The sequence below is a fragment of the Pleurodeles waltl genome, chromosome 7 (assembly GCF_031143425.1).
Source record: "Pleurodeles waltl isolate 20211129_DDA chromosome 7, aPleWal1.hap1.20221129, whole genome shotgun sequence".
Lineage (NCBI taxonomy): Eukaryota > Metazoa > Chordata > Amphibia > Caudata > Salamandridae > Pleurodeles > Pleurodeles waltl.
The window spans coordinates 933,115,747-933,141,028 of record NC_090446.1 but is presented as its reverse complement, the minus strand read 5'-3'; the positions used below and the strand labels follow the sequence as shown (position 1 = coordinate 933,141,028).

At 47.8% G+C, this 25,282-nt stretch overlaps 1 protein-coding gene across 2 annotated transcripts in view; it reads right to left on the bottom strand.

Moving 5' to 3' along the window:
* LARP1 (La ribonucleoprotein 1, translational regulator) overlaps positions 1 to 25,282 on the bottom strand; it is a 547,470-nt gene that overhangs the window by 413,425 nt on the left and 108,763 nt on the right. For both annotated transcript variants that reach the window (XM_069199616.1, XM_069199617.1), the window contains exon 3: positions 6,910 to 6,975. In XM_069199616.1, coding sequence (XP_069055717.1) covers positions 6,910 to 6,975 — 66 coding nt within the window. The remainder of the gene's footprint in view (positions 1 to 6,909; positions 6,976 to 25,282) is intronic.

Here is a 25,282-nt window from a genome sequence, read left to right as displayed (position 1 = left end):
CTTCCTCTTTTTCTGTGCCGAAAATTCTTGGCCTCTATGGTCTTCGGCGCCACTGTCTCGGCGTCGATCCGTGTCGACACCGAACTCTCGGTGTCGATGCTTCTGTTTAGCACTCTCTCGGTCCCGAGGAGGCTGCGTGCCGGTGTCTCGACCGGAGTCGGACGATCTCGACACTGAATGGGCCTTTTTCGGTGCCGATTGTTGGTCACCGAGAATTTGGGTGGAGCCATGGCCGGTTGGCAGTGGCGTCCCCTGGGCCTTCTTTCCTTTTTTAAGGTCTGATCTCGACGTCTTACTCACAGTTCTTGTAGAGTCTAGCTCGTCGGAGTCTGAATCCTGGATGGAAAAGGATTCCTCCTGTTCCTCTTCTGTCTCGAACTGTCGACGCTCTTTTGGCGTGGACGCCATCTGCAGTCTTCTCGCTCGACGGTTGCGCAGAGTTTTTCGGGACCGGAACGCCCGACAGGCCTCACAGGATTCTTCGCTGTGCTCGGGTGACAGGCACAGATTACAGACCGAGTGTAGGTCCGTATAAGGATATTTGTTGTGGCATTCGGGGCAGAATCGAAACGGGGTCCGTTCCATCGGCGTTGTTCTCCACGCGGTCGGGCCGACTAGGCCCCGACGGGGTGCCGAAATCTACCCCGAAGGGCACCGAAGCGCTTCGATGTTCAACGCGTCGTCGTATGTGTCTATCTCTAACCGGATCGCAACGATACCGTCGAAAATCTTCCGTTTTCAGCTATCTTTCCGTTCCGAAACTCGGAGCGACAGGAACACGTCCGAACCCGATGGCGGAAAGAAAACAATCGAAGATGGAGTCGACGCCCATGCGCAATGAGCACAGAAGGAGGAGTCACTCGGTCCCGTGACTCGAAAACACTTCGAAGAAAAACAACTTGTAACACTCCGACCCAACACCAGATGGCGAGCTCATGCATACCATGTGTATCTACAGCGACAGATGCCATCGAACATAAATCTTCCTTAAAGGGCGTGCATGACCACATTCTGGGAGATGTCAGGCGAGGAAGGTGACGAATGCTAAGAGGTGCTTGCGCACATCTGCAAAGAGTATATCAACTGTAAGATCAGAGCAAAGTCACAGGTTTGAACAATATGGTGTTGGGTGCCGGGCTAGCCAAGACACCTGCCACCACAGGTGTCGGATAGCCACACACTGAGGAGTGGGTGGTTACCTATATATTGAAAGAAGAGTGGCCAGGGCACACCAGTATCATAGATCCTGAAAATGTTCAAGAATTTAACTGAAAGTCTGTTCTTAGAAGATGTGTAGGAATTTATTATAGACGCAGGTAGAAAGTAGAAATCTCAATCAAACAGACTGCGTTGTACAAAATGACCATGTGTCCGGAGCAGCCAGAAGGTGATCAATGTTCAGAGTTACAATAGTGTGTTCATATGTAACAATAAGTCCATACAGCAAAACAGCCAACACGTGTTTCGTCCAGCACGGGTCTTTTGCTACTCTAATTTAAGGCTTATCATGGCCATTACTTGCCAGTACTTTTGGACTTCGCCTAAAGATTCATGACTACCAGCAGTTTGATACATGCACCTTGCGCGTTTGTATATACGTTGTTTACATCTTAAGCCTTGACAAAGTCTTGAAGACGAAACACGTGTTAAATTCTTGAACATTTTCAGGATCTATGATACTGGTGTGCCCTGGCCCCTCTTCTTTCAACATTCTGGGAGATGGATGCCCGCAGGAGGATTCTCATGGTAGGCTGTGGTATGGTTTGAGGGAGATGGTCTGACAGGAAAATTAATGGTCAGGGTCTGGAACTTCTTTGAGTCAACATCGGTCATCCCAAGGGTGGCTCAAAAGAATCTTATGGACAGGCAGGGACTAAGGGGCTTCCCGGGTCATAACGAGTGTGGCGATCCCTCCAGGGACTGTGGCTGAGGTAGTAGAGGTTGTATGTGTGCTGGTGGAGACAGCAGTGGTGGAGGATGAAGTGGACCATAGGGGAGGCAGGTCCAGTCTGTTACTTGGGGGTGGGAAACTTTGTGGCCTCCAATGCAGGTCCCTTCTCAAATGCCAGTCTCCTCCTTCAAGGCAGAGTTTCAGTAGATTGTGGTGGGGTTGGCTTCACAGAAATCTAACACATTCAGGAATTAATAAAGACTTATTTTGGCCTTGTGTTCAGCTCCTTGTATAGTCTTTGGAGGATCGGCTGTTCAGGGACTTCAGAGCTGGTCATTGAGGATTTAAGACAATGAATGTTTCATTGTTAACGATGGCCTAAAGGCCAACATCAAAGGGGCCCTCGCTCTGAGTGGGGGTGAGGCTTGTCAGTGGTCTTTGGGCTGGATGACCAAGAGTGTCTACACCCTTAATCAGGTTCACTTTAGGGCCAGAGGCCATCTTTGCATGAGGCCTGAAGTCCAAAGGCGGGGGAGGCCCTGGAGTTTGTTGCACTTTGTGCACAGGGGCTCAACCCTTACTCCATTTGAGGCAGTGCTCTGACTCAACAGTAAGTCTGTGTTAAATATCAGAACCCTGTCAAACAAGTTACTTACCTTCAGTAATACCTTATCTGGTAGAGACATTACAGTTGCAGATTCCTCACCATTGAATTTCCACCAGGCATAAGTCTGGATCCAGAGACTTTTCCTCCGCACTACCCCTGCGTGCTGTCAGGCAGCTCTGCAGCCGTCATCGGGTTCATGTGCACCATATATGACGTTGAAGGACCTATAAGCATCAGCGCGCTGTCAGTTTCTTTTCATGACTTTCTACACCAAAAGCACGGAGCCTTGAAGAACACTGACCACTGGTGCATCAAACTAGGGCCCTGAAAGGGAAGTCCTTGTTCCTAGACATCTGTTTGCAGAGCAGTAAGGGTGGCTGGGTCAGTAAGGAATCTGTAACAAGAATGTATCTACCAGATAAGGTATCACCGAAGGCAAGTATTTTGTTAATCTGATATAGACTTCTAGTTGCAGATTCCTTACCCTAGAATAGATAACCAAGCAATACCATCCCCGAAGGGTCTGCAAACCAAGATCATACTAGGAAGTCCTACAGGACCGAACAGACAAAGTACCTGTCCTTTTGGACCAGACTGTCCAGGCAGTAGTGTATGGTGAAAGTGGGCAAGAATGCCCATATTGCTTTCTGACAGATGGCCAGGACTGGAACTGTACATGCTAAAGCAGTGGTTGCAGCGGTTGAGTTTACCATTTTGGTAGTGGAGGGATGCCTGGCTGGAAAGACAACATCAAATACTTCAGGTGGAGGATCAAAAGCGGTTAACTGCCACCACTCCATCTCCACGCAAGAAGGCAGAGACTGGGCAGGTTTGGGTGGAAAACTCTCCGCCTGCTGCCAAAGGGGCAGTCTGATCAGAGGATCGATGGCCATGCTCAATAGCTCACAATACCAGTCTCTGTGTGCCCAGTTTTAAGCACAAGGAATACTTGGGTCTGGTCGTTCTTGATCTTCTTGAGAACTCTGGGCAGAAGTGGCATGAGCGGGAAGGAGTAAAGGATGCCTGAGCCCCACCTGAGAGAAAAAGCGCAGAGCGAGTGCCACCTTGGAAACTCCACTGCACAGAACTTCTGACACTGCCCATTCTCTGCTGGGGCCAACAGACCTAACCAAGGCTCTACCTATTGCTGAAAAAGACCTTCCGCCACCTCTGGATGGAGACACCATTCATGATCGACCGGTCACTCTGGCATTTGGAGAGCCCACTAGGTGTTGAACCACCAAGGAAATGCCCTGAAGTTACAGCCATGCACTGCATATCTTGGTCAGTTCCCTCCAAGATCTGGACCATGCTGGAGAGATTACCCTGGTGCTGCACCCACTGGAACTTCAGGTCCTACTGCAGAGCACACATGCCCTGCTGCATGTGTTACTAGCAGGATGCCATGAGGGCCAGCAGACAGTCACTCACCGAAATCCAGGAAAGGGGCTGGATCTGTTTAGTGAGTCAGTGGTATCCAGCCCTCATATTGTGAGCTTTACTGCATCTCTCCCAACAGCAACAGCTTGAGAGAGGATGGCCCGGGCCTTCTCAGAGATCTGTGGCAGCACCTGCACAGCTGTGTCCCATGAAATATGGGTGCAACAGCCCAAAAGGCATGCGGTGTTCACGGACCACAATGCAAGGCTGGAGGAAGAAAACCGCTTCTTAGCAGGCTGATCCACCCTCTTGGGCTCCCCATCTGGGGATGTGGAAGGAAATGCGTCCAGGGACGTGGAGACTGATAACCAAACTGTCAGATGTTGGTTATTGCATCAGGAACAATGGATCATTTGGAGCAGGTGTAAGACAGTGGGCAATTGTCCTGTTCACACAAGGCCCTGTGCTGGGTTTGGACCACGTCCCCCAGCAGGACATCAGTGAAGGCATCATTAAGGGTCAAAAGGTTTCAGAAGTGGAAGCCCCAAGCTGAAGCACCTCAGTCAGGAGATTAGACCGGACAGCCATTGAAGGCAGCTTGAGGTTCAGGACGCCGGCTGCTCTTCTCACCCTCAACGAGTAAGACACTCCCTCCTCCGTAGCCACAGAAGGGGGGAGAAGTATGCCAGAGTCTGGGGAAGTGTCCAGACCACTAGCCTCACCCAGGTCCATCCACCAGTCCACAGGATCTTTCAGCTGGTATTCCTAAGGGTCCAGAAATCCCTCCCAATCCTCACCGTACCCCAACCTAAGAGATTAAGTGTCAGGATCTGACCTAGAGAGCAGCATCCCTGTTGAAGTCAATATTGGCAATGCTGGTCCGGCTGTGTGTCTGAGTCTGCAATGAGGATGGCGTTGGCGCCACCTGGGGGCATCAGCTGCGTCGTGGGCATTGATGTGAGAACGAGCGTCAGGGAAGGTCAAGGTGTTACGACAGACACTGGTTCAGTTTTGGGTACAGATCCATGGGTGCTCCCCAGAGCTGAAGCCAAAATCAGTGGCTCGGAACCCGAGAGGGCCACTGTCAACCCTGCGGAGTCCCAAGGGGCTTCGGCAGAGTCTGAGTACGCAAATATGAGGAACATGGCATCAAAACTCATGGAGTAGGGCAGGGTTTGCTCTGGCTCCCAAAAACTCAGGAAGGCGTGGAGCCAACCCAGAGTCTGAGGACAGAGGCCTGGAACAACGACACTCCTTTTCCCTCATCACACTGGCCAACAGATGGGGTGAAGTCAATGAATGTTTGTTCTTAGACTTTTTTTGTCTCGACTTACCATATTGTCCAGAGGACTTTGAGTGGGTCGATGAAGAATGGGCACTTCCTGACCATTCTCTGGACTTTCCTCTTGAAGATCGGGGCAATGTGGAGCCGAGGTCCAGCTGCAATGAGCTTTAAGGACTGCTACCTCAAAGCTTTCGGATTCATGGCCTGGCGCAAGAGCAGGACTTTGGATCACAGTTGCACTCCAGATACCACAAGCACACGAAGTGCAGATCAGTCACAGACCCCGCCTGATGACAGGATCCGCAGGGCTTGAACCTGGAAATTTTGATGCACCAGTAGTGGCAACACTCAAAAATCCTCAACAAAAAGTAGAAAGTGTGACTATGGGGTAGCGCTTCTTCAGATCTGCACAGACTGGCGCGGAAAGAAAAGAATTTATGTCAGTGCAGTGGTGTGCTCCTATATAGGTTCCAGGATGTCCTATCTGGCACGCAGAGACACGCACAACAGACGTGGAGCTGACCAACACCACCTGACTGGAAACAGGAGTACTGCTCGAGAAACATTTCCAGGTCTAGGAGTCTGCAACTATAAGTCTGTATCAGATGGTACACGTCCAAAGCAGATGACCGGAAAATAACTTAGTGTCAAGTGTCCAATTGCATTGCCTAAGGGTGCAGTCACAGTGCACCCTTTCACTTGAAAGTACTTTTTCTAAGAACAAGTTGCAAGCCTTCAAGCCCAATACTGGATAGCAGAAGGATGCAAAGCATGTATTATTTAAAGCAACATGCCACAGGCAGAGAACTTTTGTTCAACAATTCATTGCTAAACAAATGAGGATGATTTTGCTGCCTTGCCTGTCTGATGATCTGATAAGATTTGGATGACAATTCTTCCACACAACTGAACAAACATTTTACCTGGTTACATTGACAGTTCATATCTGCTTGACTAAAATTACATTTTAAAAATGGGATCATGTTATACTACACGCTCAGAAAGTTACTTAAATGGAAAATCAGAAGATTCTAGAATCTTATTTGTGGTCTAGAAGATACACATACAGTACATGCTCATTAGTTGTCCTCAGCTTTGAGAACTGGACTACAATACTTACATGTTTAGGTAACACTTAATACTGATCTTGAATTTACCATTTGCAACACTATAATGGATACTGAACTTAATGTGCATGGCCAAAATGCACATATTGCCCTTACAGCCGAAGTCACTGTCAGATTATGCATACCCCAGGAGTGTATAAATTCTCTCCATATTGAAAAGGGATCAAAAAAAAAAAAAAAAGACTCAGACATGGTATCAGTTGCTTAGACCTGGACATAGTATAGCTCTGTTTAATATAAGTTAACTAAGAATTCTAATGCATAACTACAGTAAAATTGGGGCACTCAAGGTTAGCAATACAAGATTAAATAAGACCATCAGAAGCAGCTCTGCATTAAGAATTTGTATGTGAACCCACCTTAATTATGCATCGGAAGCTATGACAAAATTCATAGTGAAAACTAGACTATTACAGTGTCATACAAGCCTCAGCACATACCACTACCCAGAAGAAAGCCTCCTCCCATTGTTTATTATCTGGTGATGCAACTCAAAATAAAACATTTTAGCCTTATGCATAAGTGTTCAAATCTCTTGAGCGTACCACCAACTTAAATTAATCCATAAAAACCCTGCAAGGCTGTACCAGATAGATTAAAGAAGTTTAGTAATTCTCACCGGGGTACTTTTGTGCGCAATTTCTCCAGGAGTGGGCCAGTTTGTGGCATCACCAAAATCTCCAACCTAGGAAAGCAATGCATAAGAAGGGTTTCAGAACCTACTAACAGCATCTGGTTTTCGCATACATTTGGTATAGTACAAAAGAATAGAGGTTTTCAATCCGTGTCTGGTATTCACATAATTTTGTTATAATACAATAAGGATAAAATAATTTTAGTGAAGACCCAGTCACAGCTAGCTTAATGCTCCTCCAACTCCGAAGTAGCCCAGAAACAACTTCATAAAAGCTATTCAAAGCTGTGTAATGCTAGTCACAGCAAGATAGTGTTCCAGCTAGCGCAGCTTCCCATTACTGCGCTCCTTACATCTGAAACTACACTTACATTCTCTAGTGTTGCTTTATGCACTCACATCAATTTGCCAGATAAATACCCATCAGTAGTAGGGCTGCACGCAGAGTAACAGTACTATGAACCTGGGATAGCTATGTGATTTTTAAAATAATATCCTACTCTTCCACTCTGAATTTATTGTTCTCATGGGGGAAATTTCCTGAATGAGGGAAAAAATGTAAAAATATGTCCTGTACCTACAAATTATGGTACTGTGTTCCCTTATTCATAATTGGCTTTTAAAACATAAGCAGAATTTAAAAAAATGTAAATGTAATTTGGAGTCCAGAACTGGCATCCATTTTTTTAAATGCAGATTCAATGCCGTACTCATGCACTCTCTGCCCTGAGCCAGTTTGTAAGTTTTTTTTTTTACATGGATTGCAGCATTGGCATAAGCATATAAGGGAGACTAACTGGGAGGTCGTAGGAGCCACCAACAAACATGAGGTGAGTCTCTGTGCTCTCTGGGGTCAGGAACAAAGCCTGCTCTGGATGGAGGTGCTTCACAACTTACCCCCTGCAGGAACTGTAACAATTGGTTCCCGCATTGAAAAGCATTGGGCACTCAACGCTGTATTTGCACCCTGTACACGGCCACCCTGTGCCGCTGAGGGTGTGTTTGGTGGTGATCTGTGGCCACCGGTTATCACCTTAAACCCCCTTGGGCCTGTGCCCTTAAGCCACGAGTACTTACCTGCAACCAGTTTCTTTCCGAGTGCCAAAGTTGGTGTCAGGATTCCATTAAAAACCGGACATCAACTTTGACCTCTGCACCTGGCTGACCCTGTGCTGCGGGTGGTGCACTTTTGGGGTCAACTAGAACCCTGACCTTTGGACAGCCTAACCACTGAAGACTAAGATAATAAGTAGAGTACTTACCTGTAAAATGTGCTAAGACTTCTCCTCCCCTAGGTCTCCTGGTTCCTACAAGAAATTGCACTAAGTGTCTACTTTTGAAATGGAAGTGTTACTTGTTAACTGTTTTTTCTGCAAAACCTAAACAAAGTGTATTTGATATATAAGCCTTGATACAAACTTACAACAGATCCTTTTGGTTCTAGAAATAAACAAAATATATTTTTGCTGTATGAAAACACTGGCCTGGAGTTAGTTATTGAATGTGTGCCTCATTTTTTGACTGTGTGTGTGTGTACAACAAATGCTTTGCACTACCCTCTGAAAAGCCTAAACGCTTGACTACACTACCACAAAAGAAAGCATTATCATCTACTTTAACCTCTTAACCCTCTGGGGATCCCTTGGACTGTGCACACTACCTCATTTTGGAATGGTATATACAAAGCCAGCTTCCTACAGAGGTGTTGTGGTTTAAACAGGCCAAAGAACTACCAGGAACAATGTCTTGATGTGAAAAACGTACTTTGAAATGGTCAGGTGCAGTATCCTAATTAAAGCAATCGGTTCTTATAGGAAGGTAATTAGTTTCCACAAAGATTTGGCTTCTAATGTAGCAAAATCAATTTTGTTTAAACTGATAATTGTATTTTATACTGGGTATATTTTGCCAAAATTACCCTTTCTGGGAAAATACATCTACGAAAGAAAACAATTTCCACCATTTTAACCATTGATTTATAAACAAATACTACACTGTGCTAACTGAAATCTAATTTGATGAGCTAGTCAATGCAACGCCCAAGAGTGGGCACTTTAGCATTTAGTAAAGATAACATTCACAGAACACAGCTGTGAAGGATACTGTTGTAGGAACTTTGTGTAAAATCAATGCAGGATCCATCCTTAAACACCCTGAATACAAACTGAAAAAAAAATCACAAGCCATCAACTATATGCTGTAATTGTGTACATCAAGGTAAACCAATTTGGAATCCCTTTGTTATTCCTAATAAATGTGCTGACCTTATTTTAAACAAATTACGGAAATTAGAGGAACTGCAAACTACCACAGACAAAAAAAAAAAAAAGGAAAAATTGCATACCTGCAGACATCATAATGCATCGTAGGAATTATCATTGAAGTCAAACCTTGAACAATTCTGTGCTGCTTGTGCAGACCCTGAAACATCTTCAATATTTATTTGAAGAATTTAAGAAAAAGAACTTGAACAGTGTATCACTAAGTCCTTTTTTAATAAAGTCATGGTATAGACTATCAGATGCATTTTCCTGAGGAGTGCTGGCGGAGATAAATGGGATAAGGTAAGCACCAATAAAGCCTTTAAACTTGCAACACTCATATGAAAAGGCCGCCCGTACCTTTAAGGATACCAGAGGTACCCCATCCCACAATGCACTGCAGTGGCAGCTTGCCTCAGTGTCCGTTCTTTTTTTGTGTGATGCACAGGATGCAAATACACTTACAGCTGGGGAGGAGATTTCTACCACACAGAACTAGGTCTACAGGTATGTAGTTTCCTTCTGCATCATAGGACCTTCATTGATAGTCAAATCTTGAACAGAGTAGCAAGCGGAAAGAAATAAAACTCCCACCCTGTAGCTGTCAGGTATCGATAAATTGTGAATGTCATACCAGAAAAAGTAAGGAGTCCAGGCCAATGAGAACAAGCTATTTAAATAGGCGTCTCAATGTTGTGTAAATTTTGACAGTGTCAGAGTACCAGTTTCTAGACAGAAGTGTCAATTGTGTGTAAGACCTCCATGTAGCTGGTTTACAAATGTCCATGATTGGGATCTGCCTAATCCAAACTGTGGTTGCTGCTCTTGCCCTTTTCAAGTCAGCTTTAGGTTTGCTTGGCAAAGGCTTTTCTGCAATCTGGTAGCATAGAGAAATACATGAGACTATTCATCTCGCTTTGGATTGTTTAGAGGTCACTACTCCCAGTCTTTAGGAACCATAATTTCAACATTAATTATAACAGGAGGGTTGATTTACATATAGATTTGGTTTTATCTAAATAAAAACAGCACTCTTTCCATCAAGAGAATGCAAAGTTCTCTCCACTAAAGTTGTAGGGTTTGGAAAAAAGGAAGGCATAGTAATAGACTAGTTGATATGGAAATCTGATACTATTTTAGGGAAACTGGAAGGGTGCATCCGTAAAACAACTATGATGAAAAACTGAAGCTACTGCTGAAGACAGCCTAAAACTCGCTAACTCTAAGCCAATGTAATGGCTATCAAAAATGCAGTTTTCCATGACTTGTTGCACCATTGCCTTATGGATAGGTTTGAACGGAAATCCCATCAATTTTGACAGAACCAAGTTCAATTCCCAAAGAGGAAAGGTCTAGCTGGAGGAAAAACATTTCAGACTTTCCAAAAAGTCTGACTACAGGACTCTTGAATGACTTGCACTGGAGATCGTCGATATGCAGTAATCGCTGCCAAATGCACTATAATGGATTTAATTATAGTCCTGATTTGGCCAGATATAGTATGTATGGGAGAATGACGTTTTCCTGTACTTCAATAGGATCATGGTTGTTAGCATGACACACATGCAGAAACTGTTCCATTTAAAAGCACAGTATGTTCTTGTGGACGGACGCTTAGATTATTTCAAAATATTCATGCAATCTTCTGGAAAATTAAAACAGCCATACTAGGTAATCTCAGTAGCCATGTTGCCAAATTCAACAACTAAATCGTTGGGTGTAAGATTTTGGCCTGGAAAGGTGATCTGGTCTGAGTGGATATCGTTTGTGACCGACTGTGGCTAGTTGGAGTAGATCTGTGTTCCAATGTCTTGGCTAATACAGGGCAATCAACATCATTGTAATGTGAGACATCATCAACTTCGGGATTACTTGTGGTATGAGTGGAATTTGTGGAAAAGTATGCACAAATGGAGATGACCAGTTTATCAAAAGGGCATTGAGCAGAGACTGCTATTATAGAGCCCAGGATACATAGTCTTGGCATTTTTTGTTTTGGGTTGTGGTGAACAAGTCTAGTGTTGGTGCGCCCCATTCTTCGTAGAGACTGTCCATTACTTCTTAGTTGAGAACCCACTCGTGATTTTCTTTGTGACAAAAAGGCAGAGAAAATCTGCCTCTATGTTTTGGGTTCCTGTAAAGTAAAAAGCTGTGAAGGAAAGCCTTGCTAGAGCCCAATGCCACATTGTTAGAGCTTGGAGAGATAATTGCCTTGTCCTTACTTATATAGTACATCATGCTGGTGTAGTCAGTTTAGATCACAAGGGTATTTTGAAGTGAGAGATGGAAGAAAAGCCTTGAGAGCTAGGTATACTGTTTTTAATTCTAATAAGTTTATATGATATGATTTCTCCTTCTGAGACCAAAGACCTTGTATGATAAGGTGATTCATGAGCACCACATCCTGTCAGCAAGTCACCTGTGGTAGTTTTTGTTTTGACAAGGAGTTTTTCTGAAAGGGAACTTGTCTGAAGATTCCGTGGCTTGGTTTACCAGGAGAGAAAGCAACATGCATTCTCCTTTAGGACGATGCAATCTTCTCAGTTTCTTGTCCTTTGTGACCATTGCATTGATCCTGTAGGCAGATTTGGAGGTCTTATGAACAGACGTGCATTTGGGACTATGCAGATACAGAATGCTATTTATTCCAGAAGATAATACCCGACGTACAGTTGGACTGGTCTGATTTTGAAGCTGTGTACACTTCATATGGATTGAGGACACTCACCTACGAAGGAAACACTTTCTCTTTGTGTCTCTATTGTTGCCCCCAGGAAAGTGAGGCACTGGAGCGATTATATAGATTTTTCTGCATTGACTTGGAGCCCCAGTCTTACCAAAAGAGTTGTTGTGGTAGCATAATCTTCATGTGCTTTGTCTGGATTGTGCCCTTATCAGCCAGGCATCTAGGTATGGAAGTACAAAAATCTCTTGACGAGATGTGCCGATACCACTGTCATTCATTTGAAAAAGGTTTGAGAGGTTGATTTTAGACTGAAAGGAAGACCAGTGTACCGATGGTGGTCTGTTCATACTATGAATCTTAGGAACTGTCTGTGACTGGGTACTATTGGAATGTGAATGTATGCATCTTGGAGGTCCACCTCACAAAGCCAATTGTCCTTTCCTATATGTGGGAATATTAGATGGAGGGGTAGCATTCAGAACGTTTGTTAAATTTGAGTATTCTGGGATCCAGGATAGGCCAAAACAGTTTCGACTGATTCTTATAAAGAAATATCTCAGTGAACTTTTTCTACTGCAGGAGAATGGACGTTTCCTGACAGATTGTGTAGGTGGGGAGTTGTGGGTTGCTGAGGTGCCAATGGTAGGGTGGTTGTGAAGCGGAGTGCATAACCACTTTGAATGATACCTTGTCATGGCCCTGGTGACACAAAACTAAGTTGCCTTGCACCAATGGCTGGGTTGGAACAGTTTGCAAATTGTTAAATACACTGTCTGCTACTGCTAGATGCCATGTAGTGATCCAGATTTGTCATTTGTTTTGTTTGTATTGACAAATGCCAATAAACAAAACTTTTAAAAAGTATGTCTTACCAAGGCATCTTGGAATGTCATGTCGACTGGTGAAGCCCTAGCTGGTGGCTGAGGTGGAGGTAGGAGAGTACAATGTGCTATAAGCCGTTTCAGGGGGATCTTGAAACAGATCTTGTGTGAGAACGTGATTGTGGTGCTCTAATCAAATCAGTGACTGAGCTTTCCATTTCCAAACTTAAGACATAGAAGTTGCCCTTGAACAGTGACGTAACGGAGACATCTGTAGAAGTTCTAAATAATGCTGCACAGGGTCAAGGTCTTGAATTATAGGACTGACAGGAGGGCGAACAGTCTGTTTTAGGAGATTGAGCCTCTGAATTTTGACATGATCCCGATGAGTGAGAGGAAGATGAAACATCCCCCTAAGGGAATGTCGAGAGCGAAGTTTGACGCTGTGCACATGTTTTGTCAGTCTTCAGACAGGAGAGGTCTCTTCAACACCAAGTGGGTCTTTGTTTTCAACATAGAGTACTGAAATCGATGCCGATCGATCTTTAGGGCAAATGAGGTGAGTTAGATGCCGGGAGATGCAACCTTGACGTTGAGTGATGAAACTTCAGTGTCAATAGATAATGATATGGCAGCAGTGTTAGTCTTCAGCGTCGTGGGCAGTCCTGCTGTCGATTTAGATGTCAAACGGTGATGGAGACCCGTCGACATTGAGCCCTCACTGGAAGGGGAATAGGATGGCCCTACATCTCTCAAAAGCAATGTCCTTGATGTCGGCAAATATGTCTGTACCGGTATCGAAAGCTATACGTTTTGGTCAGATCTTTTGTGGGAGTCTGTTTTATGAAGTCCAAGGGTCAAAGGATTGAGAAACAGGATATTCAACACCTGCAAAGAAAAGCTTTCAATTTTGATGCTTTGATAAAGTCTACTACATGTGTAAATGATCAAAAAGTTCTAAAAGAATTTGGTTCAAGTTGAAATTCAAGGCTCTGAAAAAATTGTTAAAGGCCTCCTCCAAGGAAGACAATACAAGGTACTTTTGAAGAGCCTGAATAGTCAATCGTTCTTGAGTAGGCGATTTCAATCCGAAATTTTACTGATTTGAAGGAGACCGGAGTTAGCATAGTCTCCCTGGTTTTAATATTACTCCAACACACTGTCACTCAGTTGTGACCTTCTTCCCCCATACCCACAGTTGAGGCAGTCTGGTTGGCAGCATTGAAAAAAATGTATAGCCCTACACTGCAGTTACAATGCCTTATAATCACTTCAGACTCCAAATAGTTGACATATGCTATAATCTACAGTTAACAAAATCCTTGATCAGTTGTTTATCCACACTGTCACACGACTACTGCTATTAATGCCATTTACAGATTATCCCACTTAATCCAATTATTAACCTTTATCCAAGACAGTCATTAACGTACAAGTTACTTACCTTCGGTAACAAAATATCTGGTAGAGACATTCTAGTTGCAGAATACTTACCTTAGAATTTTCCCCCAGGCGTCAAACTGGATCCAGAGATTTACCCTTGTGCGCTGGGAGGTGGCGTCGGTCGACTCCACGGACGCCATAGTCCCCGTGATGACGTCGGGAGAAGTATATTAACGCCGCCTTCGCGCAGTGACGTCAGTTTCTTCTAACGACTTTCCACATCAAAGTGCAGCGCCGCTAAGAACACGGAGATTGGTGTGCCAGAGCTAAGGACCTGAAATCAGTTTGCAAGCGGGGAGGATGGGTGGGAGGTAAGGAATCTGCAACTAGAATTTGTCTACAAGATATTTAGTTACCGAAGGTAACTAACTTGTACATCCGATAGACTTCTAGTTGCAGATTCCTTACCTTAGAATAGATACCCAAGCAATGCCATCCTCTGTGGTGGGCTGCAAACCAAGATCATCCTAGGAAGTCCTGCAGGACCGAACAACCAAAGTAGCCGTTCCGACGGACCCGACTGTACAGTAGTGTTTAGCAAACGTGTGGAGGGAAGCCCACGTAGTTGCCTGGCAGATATCCAGGACAGGACCTCTGCATGCTAACGCAGTGGAAGCAGCAGTTGCTCTGGTGGAATAAGCATGCAAGCCCTCAGGAGGTTGCTTCTTGGCCAAAGCGTAGAACATTTTGATGCAAAGCACCACCCATCGAGAGATGGTACACTTTTGCACCGCCTTCCCTTTTTTCGCACCCACATACCCCATAAAGAGTTGATCTTTAACCCGGAAATCTTTGGTACGATTGAGGTAGAACGCTAATGCTCTTTTTGGGCCCAAACGGTGGAGCCTCTCCTCCTCATGGGAAGGATGTGGGGGTGCGTAGAAAGTAGGCAGAGTGATGGACTGGCCTACATAAAAAGGTGTAACCACCTTAGGAAGGAAGCCTTCGTGCGCAACACTACTTTGTCAGGGTGCAGAGACAAGTATGAAGGTTTTGAGGAAAGGGCCTGAAGCTCACTCACCCTGCGAGCAGAGGTGATAGCAACAAGAAAGATTTGAAGGTGAGGAGCCGCAAGGGACAATTATGCATTGGCTCAAAAGGAGTACACATCAAATAAGTAAGTACAAGATTGAGGTCCAACTAAGGCATGATAAATGGAGTGGGAGGAAATAAATGGGCGAGTCCTTTTAGGAACCTACCCACAATAGGAGATTTAAAGAGTGCGAGCTGATCAGGTAGCCTAATAAAGGCCGAAATGGCAGATAAATACCCTTTAAGGGTGCCCAAAGCAGAGCCCTGCTGGGCCAAAGAAAGAATGAACTGAAGAACCTCGGATAGAGGAGTAGAAAGGGGATCAACAGATTTGTTGGTACACCATGCCACAAATTTATTCCAACGACATGCGTATACAGTTTTGGTTGATGGACGCCTGGCTGCCAAGATAACATCGCAGACTTCGGGTGGAAGATCAAAACTGTCAACTGTCGCCGCTCAATCTCCACACATGAAGGCGGAGGTTGGACAGGTTTGGGTGTAGAACCGTCCGCCTGTTGCTGCATCAGAAGTTCCGCCCGAAGAGGCAGTCTGAGTGGAGGATTGCTGGACATGCTCAATAGCTCTGGATACCATACTCTCCGTGCCCAGTCCAGAGCCACCAAGATGACTTGGGCCCAGTCGTTCCTGATCTTCTTGAGAACTCTGGGCAGAAGAGGTATAGGCAGAAAGGAGGCCGGAGTTCCACTCGAGACAGTTTCCGAGCGAGTGCCGCCTTGGAAACTCCAATGCACAAAACTGCTGACATCGCGTGTTCTATGCCGGGCGAACAGATCTAACTAAGGCTTTCCTCACAGCTGAAAGACCTTGTGCCACCTCCGGATAGGGACGCCATTTGTGATCAACTTTGCATCAATGGCTGAGTTCGTCCACTCTGGCGTTGAGGGAACCGACCAGATATTGAACCATCAAGGTTCTGATGTTCGAGCCATGTCCAGAGGCATAGTGCCTCCTGACAAAGGGTCCAGGACCCTACTCTGCCCTGTTTGTTGCTGTACCACATGGCCGTAGTATTGTCTGTGAACACCTGCACCACTTTCCCTTTGAGGGGGAAGGAATACTTTCAATGCAAGCCTGATTGCCCGGAGCTCCAGATGATTAATATGGAGCCCAGACTCCGAAGAACAGCCCTCTGATCTCTGCTTCTCCCATGTGGCCACACCAACCCAGAAGTGACGCATCTGTCACTATAGAGAGATCTGGTTGGACCCAATGCAGATTCGAAAACCACCACTGCAGCTCTTTCACAGTCCCCTCCAAGATCTGGACCATGTGAGAGATTCCCCTGATGCTGCGTCCACTGGCACTTCAGGTCCCACTGCAGAGCCTCCATATGCCATCTGGCATGTGTTACTAGCAGGATGCAGGACGCCATTAGGCCCAGCAGCCTCAGTCTCACCGAAACCCATGGCTGAGGCCTAGAGATCAAAATCATAGCCTGAATGTCGTAGTGCAGTTTCAGGCTCATCCTCCAGGAAGGCAAGTCTGTGTCCAGAACAGCTCTGATGAAAGGGATCGTCAGAGGGAGTCAGGTGTGACATCGGCACGTTTATAGTCCACCCTAGCATGTGCAGGAGGTCCCCCTTAGTCTGAAGGTGAGAGATGACTTTCTGGGCCGAGTCTGCCTTCAATAGCCAGTCGTCAAGGTAGGGGAAAACTGAGATTCCCCCTAACCTGCGCAGATGAGCTGCAACCACTGCCATCACTTTCGTGAACACCCGAGGGGCGCTGGGAAGGCCGAAGGGGAGCACGGTAAACAAAGTGCTTGTGACCTACCACGAATCGTAGGTAACGTCTGTGAGCAGGCAGGATGGGGATGTGGAAATAAGCATCCTACAAGTCCAACCCTACCATCCAGTCTCCTGGGTTCAAGGCAGACAGCGCATGAGCCAGGGTGAGCATTTTGAATTTCTCCTTCACGAGGAAGTAGTTTAGGTCCTGAAGGTCTAGGACAGGACATAAGCCCTTGTCCTTTTTTGATATCAGAAAGTAGAGGGAATAACAACCACGACCTACTTCCTGGTGGAGAAGCACCAAATGATTCTCTGGAAGGATGGAGGCATGGTTGGAGCCAGGTAGGATTCCGCATCCCCGGCCGAGCAGAGGCTGAATAGCATAGGGGGCACAGTGGCTGGGTAGAGGACGCGACAGGGAGCCCCTTCCATGGCCACGAAAGGGGCGAAAAGCTGACTGTGGGTGCGAAGGGCCCAGGAATCCTTGAATCTCTCCAAGGCAGAGTCCACTTTGTCACCGAAGTGACGTGAGCGATCAAAGGGCATCTCCATGAGTGACTGGTGGACATCCCCAGAAAAACCAGAAGTACGCAATCAGACGTAGCGTTGTAAAGCCACCGTCGGAGCTACCGATCTGCCCAGCCCACAACGGATAGTGAACTTTGCTGCATCTCTCCCATCGTTCACAGCTTGGGAGACGATAGCAAAAGGCCTCCCTCCAGTATCTGCAGCAGGACTTGCGCAACCGTATCCCACAAAGAATGGGAATAGCGGCCCAAAAGGCATGCGGTGTTCACATACCACAGCGCAAGACTGGAGGAAGAAAATAACTTCTTGCCAGACTGTTAGTCTTTTGGATTCCCTGTCCAGGGGTGCGGAAGGTAATGCGCTTGAAGAAGAGGAAACCTGGATAAAAAGACTTAGGCGTGGGGTGTTGGGACAGGAATTTAGGGTCATTTGGAGCGGGCTGATGGCGTGCAATAGACCTATTCACAGGAGCCCCTGTGTTGGGTTTGGACCAGGTAACCAAAAGGACATCAGTGAGGGCTTCATTAAACGGCAAAAGGTGTTCTGAAGTAGAAGCACCAGGCGGAAGCACCTCCGTCAGGAGATTAGACCCGACCTCAACAGTGGGAAGCTCAAGACCAAGGACCTCAGCTGCTGGAATGACCACCATACCATAATTCGCTCCCTCCGCCGTAGCCACGGTGGTAGGAGGAGACAGCATGCCAGCGTCAGAATTATCCAGACCTCTGGCGTCGGCCAATTCCTGAGCACAGTCCACAGAAGAGTCAACCTGGTATTCATAAGGGTCCAAGGGTTCAGGGACCCCTCCGATCCCTCCCCATATTCATACCCATAAGAAAAAGGGTCTGTAAGGAAATGCCTCCTTGGCATGGTTACCCCTGACTTTTTGCCTTTGCTGATGCCAAGTTATGATTTGAAAGTGTGCTGAGGCCTGCTAACCAGGCCCCAGCACCAGTGTTCTTTCCATAACCTGTACCTTTGTTTCCACAATTGGCTCACCCTGGCATCCGGGTAAGTCCCTTGCAACTGGTACCCCTGGTACCAAGGGCCCAGATGCCAGGGAAGGTCTCTAAGGGCTGCAGCATGTCTTATGCCACCCTGGAGACCCCTCACTCAGCACAGACACTGCTTGCCAGCTTGTGTGAGATGGTGGGGAGAAAATGACAGTCGACATGGCACTCCCCTCAGGGTGCCATGCCAACCTCACACTGCCTATGGCATAGATGAGTCACCCCTCTAGCAGGCCTTACAGCCCTAAAGCAGGGTGCACTATACCATAGGTGAGGGCATAGGTGCATGAGCACTATGCCCCTACAGTGTCTAAACAAAACCTTAGACATTGTAAGTGCAGGGTAGCCATAAGAGTATATGGTCTGGGAGTCTGTCAAACACGAACTCCACAGCACCATAATGGCTACACTGAAAACTGGGAAGTTTGGTATCAAACTTCTCAGCACAATAAATGCACACTGATGCCAGTGTACATTTTATTGTGAAATACACTCCAGAGGGCATTTTAGAGATGCCCCCTGAAAACTTACCCGACTTCCATTGTGGGCTGACTAGTTTTACCAGCCTGCCACACACCAGACATGTTGCTGGCCACATGGGGAGAGTGCCTTTGTCACTCTGTGGCTAGTAACAAAGCCTGTACTGGGTGGAGGTGCTTCTCACCTCCCCCTGCAGGAACTGTAACACCTGTCGGTGAGCCGCTTTGTTACAGCGCCCCAGGGCACTCCAGCTAGTGGAGATGCCCACCCCCTCCAGCCACGGCCCAACTTTTGGCGGCAAGGCTGGAGGAGATCATGAGAAAAACAAGGAGGAGTCACTGGCCAGTCAGGGCAGCCCCTAAGGTGTCCTGAGCTGAGGTGACTGACTTTTAGAAATCCTCCATCTTGCAGATGGAGGATTCCCCAAATAGGATTAGGGATGTGCCCCCCTCCCCTCAGGAGGAGGCACAAAGAGGGTGTAGCCACCCTCGGGGCTAGTAGCCATTGGCTACTAACCCCCCAGACCTAAACACACCCCTAAATTGAGTATTTAGGGGCTCCCAGAACCTAGCAAGATAGATTCCTGCAAACTGAAGACGGACGACTGCTGACCTGAAGCCCTGCAGAGAAGACAGACACCAACTGCTTTGGCCCCAGCCCTACCGGCCTGTCTCCCTACGTCAAGAAATACTGCAACAGCGACTCGTTCCACAGGGTCCAGCGACCTCTGAAGCCTCAGAGGACTACCCTGCATCTAAAAAGACCAAGAACTCCTGAGGACAGCGGCTCTGCTCCAAAGAAGAAACATCTTTGCAACAAAGAAGCAACTTTAAAAGACCACACGTTTAACGCCGGCAGCGTGAGACTTTGCACTCTCCACCCAACGCCTCGACCTGCGGAGAAACAACACTACAGGGAGGACTCCCCGGCAACCGCGACCCTGTGAGTAGCCAGAGTTGACCCCCCTGAGGCCCCACAGCAACACCTGCAGAGGGAATCCAGAAGCTCCCCCTGACCACGACTGCCTGCTTCCAAGAACCAGACGCCTGGTAAAGACACTGCACCCGCAGCCCCCAGGACCTGAAGGATCCGACCTCCAGTGCAGAAGCGACCCCCAGGTGGCCCTCTCCCAGGTGGTGGCTACCCAGAGGAGCGCCCCCCCCCCGCCACTTGCCTGCCTGCTTCGCTGAAGAGACCCCTGGGTCTCCCATTGAACTCCATTACAAACCAGACGCCTGTTTGCATTCTGCACCCGGCCGCCTCCGTGCAGCTGAGGGTGTACTTTGTGTGGACTGGTCTCCCCCCCGGTGCCCTACGAAACAGCAGGTACTTACCTGCTGGCAGACTGGAACCAGGGCACCCCCCTTCTCCATTGAAGCCTATGTGTTTTGGGCACCACTTTGACCTCTGCACCAGACCGGCCCTGAGCTGCTGGTGTGGTAACTTTGGGGTTTCCCTGAACCCCCAAGGTGGGCTACCTTGGACCAAACTTTGAACCCTGTAGCTGGTTTACTGACCTGCAAAACTAACAAACACTTACCTCCCCAGGAACTGTTGAAAATTGCACTGTCTAGTTTTGAAATAGCTTATTGCCATTTTTGTGAAAACTGTACATGCTATTTTGCTGATTCAAAGTTCCTAAGTTACCTAAGTGAAATACCTTTCATTTGAAGTATTACTTGTAAATCTTGAACCTGTGGTTCTTAAAATAAACTAAGAAAATATATTTTTCTATACAAAGACCTATTGGCCTGGAATTGTCTGAGTGTGTGTTCCTCATTTATTGCCTGTGTGTGTACAACAAATGCTTAACACTACTCCTCTGATAAGCCTACTGCTCGACCACACTACCACAAAATAGAGCATTAGTATTCTCTTTTTGCCACTATCTTACCTCTAAGGGGAACCCTTGGACTCTGTGCATGTTATTTCCTACTTTGAAATAGTACATACAGAGCCAACTTCCTACACTCTCTAAGGCCGAGTCTGCTTTGTGTCCGAAGAGACGGTGCCATCAAAGGACATGTCCATGAGTGACTGTTGGACATCCCCAGAAAAACCAGAAGTATGTAACCAGGCATGGCGCCTCAAGGCCACTGTCGTAGCAACCGATCTGCCCAGAGAGTCGGTCATCCAGCCCACAACAAATGGTGAACTTTGCAGCGTCTCTCCCGTCTTTGACTGCTTGGGAGAAGATGGCACTGGCCTCCTCCGGTATCAGCAGCAGGACTTGCGCAACTGTATCCCACAGGGATTGGGAATAACGGCCCAAGAGGCATGCGGTGTTCACGGACCGCAGCACGAGGCTGGAAGAAGAACAACTTCTTACCAAACTGTTCCAGCTTTTTGGATTCCCTATCCAGGGGTGCGGAAGGGAACGCGCCAGAAGAGGAGGAAGCCTGGATAACAAGACTCTCAGGCGTAGGATGTTAGGACAGGAAATTCAGGTCGTTCGGTGCAGGCCGATGGCAGTGAACGATCGTCCTGTTCACAGGAGCCCCTGTGTTGGGTTTGGACCACGTACCCAAAAGGACATCAGTGAGGGCTTCATTAAATGGTGAAGGGGTTCAGAAGTAGAAGCACCAGGCTAAAGCACCTCAGTCAGGAAGTTAGACCTGACTTCGACAGTATGTAGCTCAAGGACTTCAGCCGCCCTACTAACCACTCTACCATTGGTAGCTCCCTCCGCCGTAGCCACGGTAGGAGGAGATAGCATGCCAGAGTCAGGAGAAGTATCAAGACCACTGGCTTCGCCCAAGTTCTGTGCCCAGTCCATAGTAGGATCTTCCTGGTATTCATAAGGGTCCAGGGACCCCTCCAATTCCTCCCCATATTCGTACCCATAGGAAAATGGGTCAGAATCCGACCTCGGGCCAATGGGGCCCACCGAAGCCTAAGTCGGCCGACGCCGCTCCGACTCGGTCGTCGGGGATGAGAATGGGGTTGACATCAATAGTGGGCACTACCAACTTCAAGAGCGTCGCTGAACGACCCAGCACCAGGGAAGGTCTCGACTGTGCGACCTGCGTTGAGGCGGATCCGTGCACTGATCCGGAGGCGACATCGGTGGCCGGGGCCGAAGCCGCCAGCAAAGAACCCGAAGGCACCGTATCGGGGTTGGCACGCCCAAAAATGAGGCGCATGGCCTTGTAAAACTGAGTTGGGTGGGGGTCGCTCTGGCATACTCAGGGAAGCGCGGAGGCGACCCAGGCGTAGGCTCAGAGGACAGAGGCCTACTTCGTTGACGTTCGTCCCGCGTCGGCCGAGCGACGGGTGAAGTCGCAGAGCGATGGGACTTCAACGACTTTTTTCTTACCGTGACACGACGATTTCAATGACCGATCGAGACCTTCCTCTCGAGTGAGATCGGGACTTGCAGAGTCGAGTGCCGGGCCGCCATCAGCTTTAGGGACTGCTCCCTCAAAGCCTTCGGATGCATCGCTCGGCACTCGGAGCACGACTTTGGGTCGTGGTCGCGCTCAAGGCACCACAGACACGATGAGGGTCCATCACCGTCATCATACGGTGGCAGTCCTTGCAGGGCTTGGACCTGCTCTAATGGGACATCCTTGACGCACCAAGTTCGCACCAAAAAAAGTAGACAAAACGGTCGAATTCGGGCAAAAAAATAGCTGAGGGTAGCTCGCGGATCAGCGCATGGTGCGGAAAGAAAAGAACTGACGTCACTGCGTGAGTGCGGCATCTATGTACTACTCCCAACATCATCACGGCGACTACAACGCCTGCGGAGTCGACCGACGCCACCTACAGACGTGCAAGGGTATTGCTTGAAGAAAAGATCTCCGGATCCAGTCTGACGCCTGGGGGAAAATTCTACGGTAAGGAATCTGCAACTAGAAGTCTCTATCAGATGAACATCACAATGCGGGAGGGAGTCAACATTTGATAACACCGCACAAGTCCTCATGTAGGAAGTTGGCTCTGTATGTAATATTTCAAAGTAAGAAACAGCATGCATAGAGTCCAAGGGTTCCCCTTAGAGATAAGATAGTGGCAAAGAGATAATTCTAATGCTCTATTTTTGTGGTAGTGTGGTCGAGCAGTAGGCTTATTAAAGGAGTAGTGTTAAGCATTTGTTGTACACACACAGGCAATAAATGAGGAACACACTCAGACAATTCGAGGCCAATAGGTTTTTATATAGAAAAATATATTTTCTTAGTTTATTTTAAGAACCACAGGTTCAAGATTTACAATCAATACTTTAAATGAAAGGTACTTCACTCAGGTATCATAGGAACTTTGAATCCGCAAAATAGCATGTACAGTTTTGGCAAAAATGGCAAGCTATTTTAAAACTAGACAGTGCAATTTTTAACAGTTCCTGGGGGAGATAAGTTTGTTAGTTTTGCAGGTAAGTAAACCACCTACAGGGTTCAAAGTTGGGTCCAAGGTAGCCCACCGTTGGGGGTTCAGGGCAACCCCAAATTTACGACACCAGCAGCTCAGGGCCGGTCAGGTGCAGAGGTCACAGTGGTGCCCAAAACACATAGGCTTCAATGGAGAAGGGGGTGCCCCGGTTCCAGTCTGCCAGCAGGTAAGTACCCATGACTTCGGAGGGCAGACCAGGGGGTGATTGTAGGGCACGGGGGGGGTGGGGACAAGTCTGCACAGAAAGTACACCCTCAGCGGCACGGGGAGGCCGGGTGCAGAGTGCAAACAGGCATCTAGTTTTCAATGGAGTTCAATGGGAGACCCAGGGGTCTCTTCAGCGAAGCAGGCAGGCAAAGGGGGGGTCGCTTCTGCACTGGAGGTCGGATCCTTCAGGTCCTGGGGGCTGCAGGTGCAGAGTCTTTACCAGGCGTCGGGTTCTTAGAAACAGGCAGTCGCGGTCAGGGGGAGCCTCTGGATTCCCTCTGCAGGCGTCGCTGGGGGGCTCGGGGGGAGGGGAGGGGGTCAACTCTGGCTACTCACAGGCTCGCAGTCGCTGGGGAGTCCTCCCTGTAGTGTTGTTTCTCCGCAGGTCGAGCCGGGGGCGTCGGGTGCAGAGTGGAAAGTCTCATGCTTCCGGCGGGAAACGTGCAGTCATTTAAAAGTTGTTTCTTTGTTCCAAAGTTGTATCTTCTTTGGAGCAGAGCCGCTGTCCTCGGGAGTTCTTGGTCCTTTTAGATGCAGGGTAGTCCTCTGAGGCTTCAGAGGTTGCTGGACCCTGGGGGACGCGTCGCTGTTGCAGTTTTTGTTGAAGTGGGGAGACAGGCCGGTAGGGCTGGGGCCAAAGCAGTTGGTGTCTCTGCAGGGCTTTCAGGTCAGCAGTCCTTTGTCTTCAGGTTGCAGGAATCTAGTTTCCTAGGTTCTGGGGGCCCCTAAATACTCAATTTAGGGGTGTGTTTAGGTCTGGGGGTTAGTAGGGGTGTGTTTAGGTCTGGGGGTTAGTAGCCAATGGCTACTAGCCCGGAGGGTGGCTACACCCTCTTTGGGCCTCCTCCCTGAGGGGAGAGGGGCACATCCCTAATCCTATTGGGGGAATCCTCCATCTGCAAGATGGAGGATTTCTAAAAGTCAGAGTCACCTCAGGACACCTTAGGGGTTGTCCTGGCTGGCCAGTGACGACTCACTGTTTTTCTCATCTCCTCCGGCCTTGCCGCCAAAAGTGGGGCTGTGGCCGGAGCGGGCGGGCATCTCCACTAGCTGGAATGCCCTGTGGCGCTGTAACAAAGGGGATGAGCCTTTGAGGCTCATCACCAGGTGTTACAGTTCCTGCAGGGGGAGGTGAGAAGCACCTCCACCCAGTACAGGCTTTGTTACTAGCCACAGAGTGACAAAGGCACTCTCCCCATGTGGCCAGCAACATGTCTGGTGTGTGGCAGGCTGGCAAAACTAGTCAGCCCACACTGGAAGTCGGGTATGTTTTCAGGGGGCATCTCTAAGATGCCCTAAGGGGTGTATTTCACAATAAAATGTACACTGGCATCAGTGTGCATTTATTGTGCTGAGAAGTTTGATACCAAACTTTCCAGTTTTCAGTGTAGCCATTATGGTGCTGTGGAGTTCGTGTATTACAGACTCCCAGACCATATACTCTTATGGCTACCCTGCACTTACAATGTCTAAGGTTTTGCTTAGACACTGTAAGGGCATAGTGTTCATGCACCTATGCCCTCACCTATGGTATAGTGCACCCTGCCTTAGGGCTGTAAGGCCTGCTAGAGGAGTGACTTATCTATGCCATAGGCAGTGTGAGGTTGGCATGGCACCCTGAGGGGAGTGCCATGTTGACTTAGTCATTTTCTCCCCACTAGCACACACAAGCTGGCAAGCAGTTTGTCTGTGCTGAGTGAGGGGTCCCCAGGGTGGCATGAGATGCTGCAGCCCTTAGAGACCT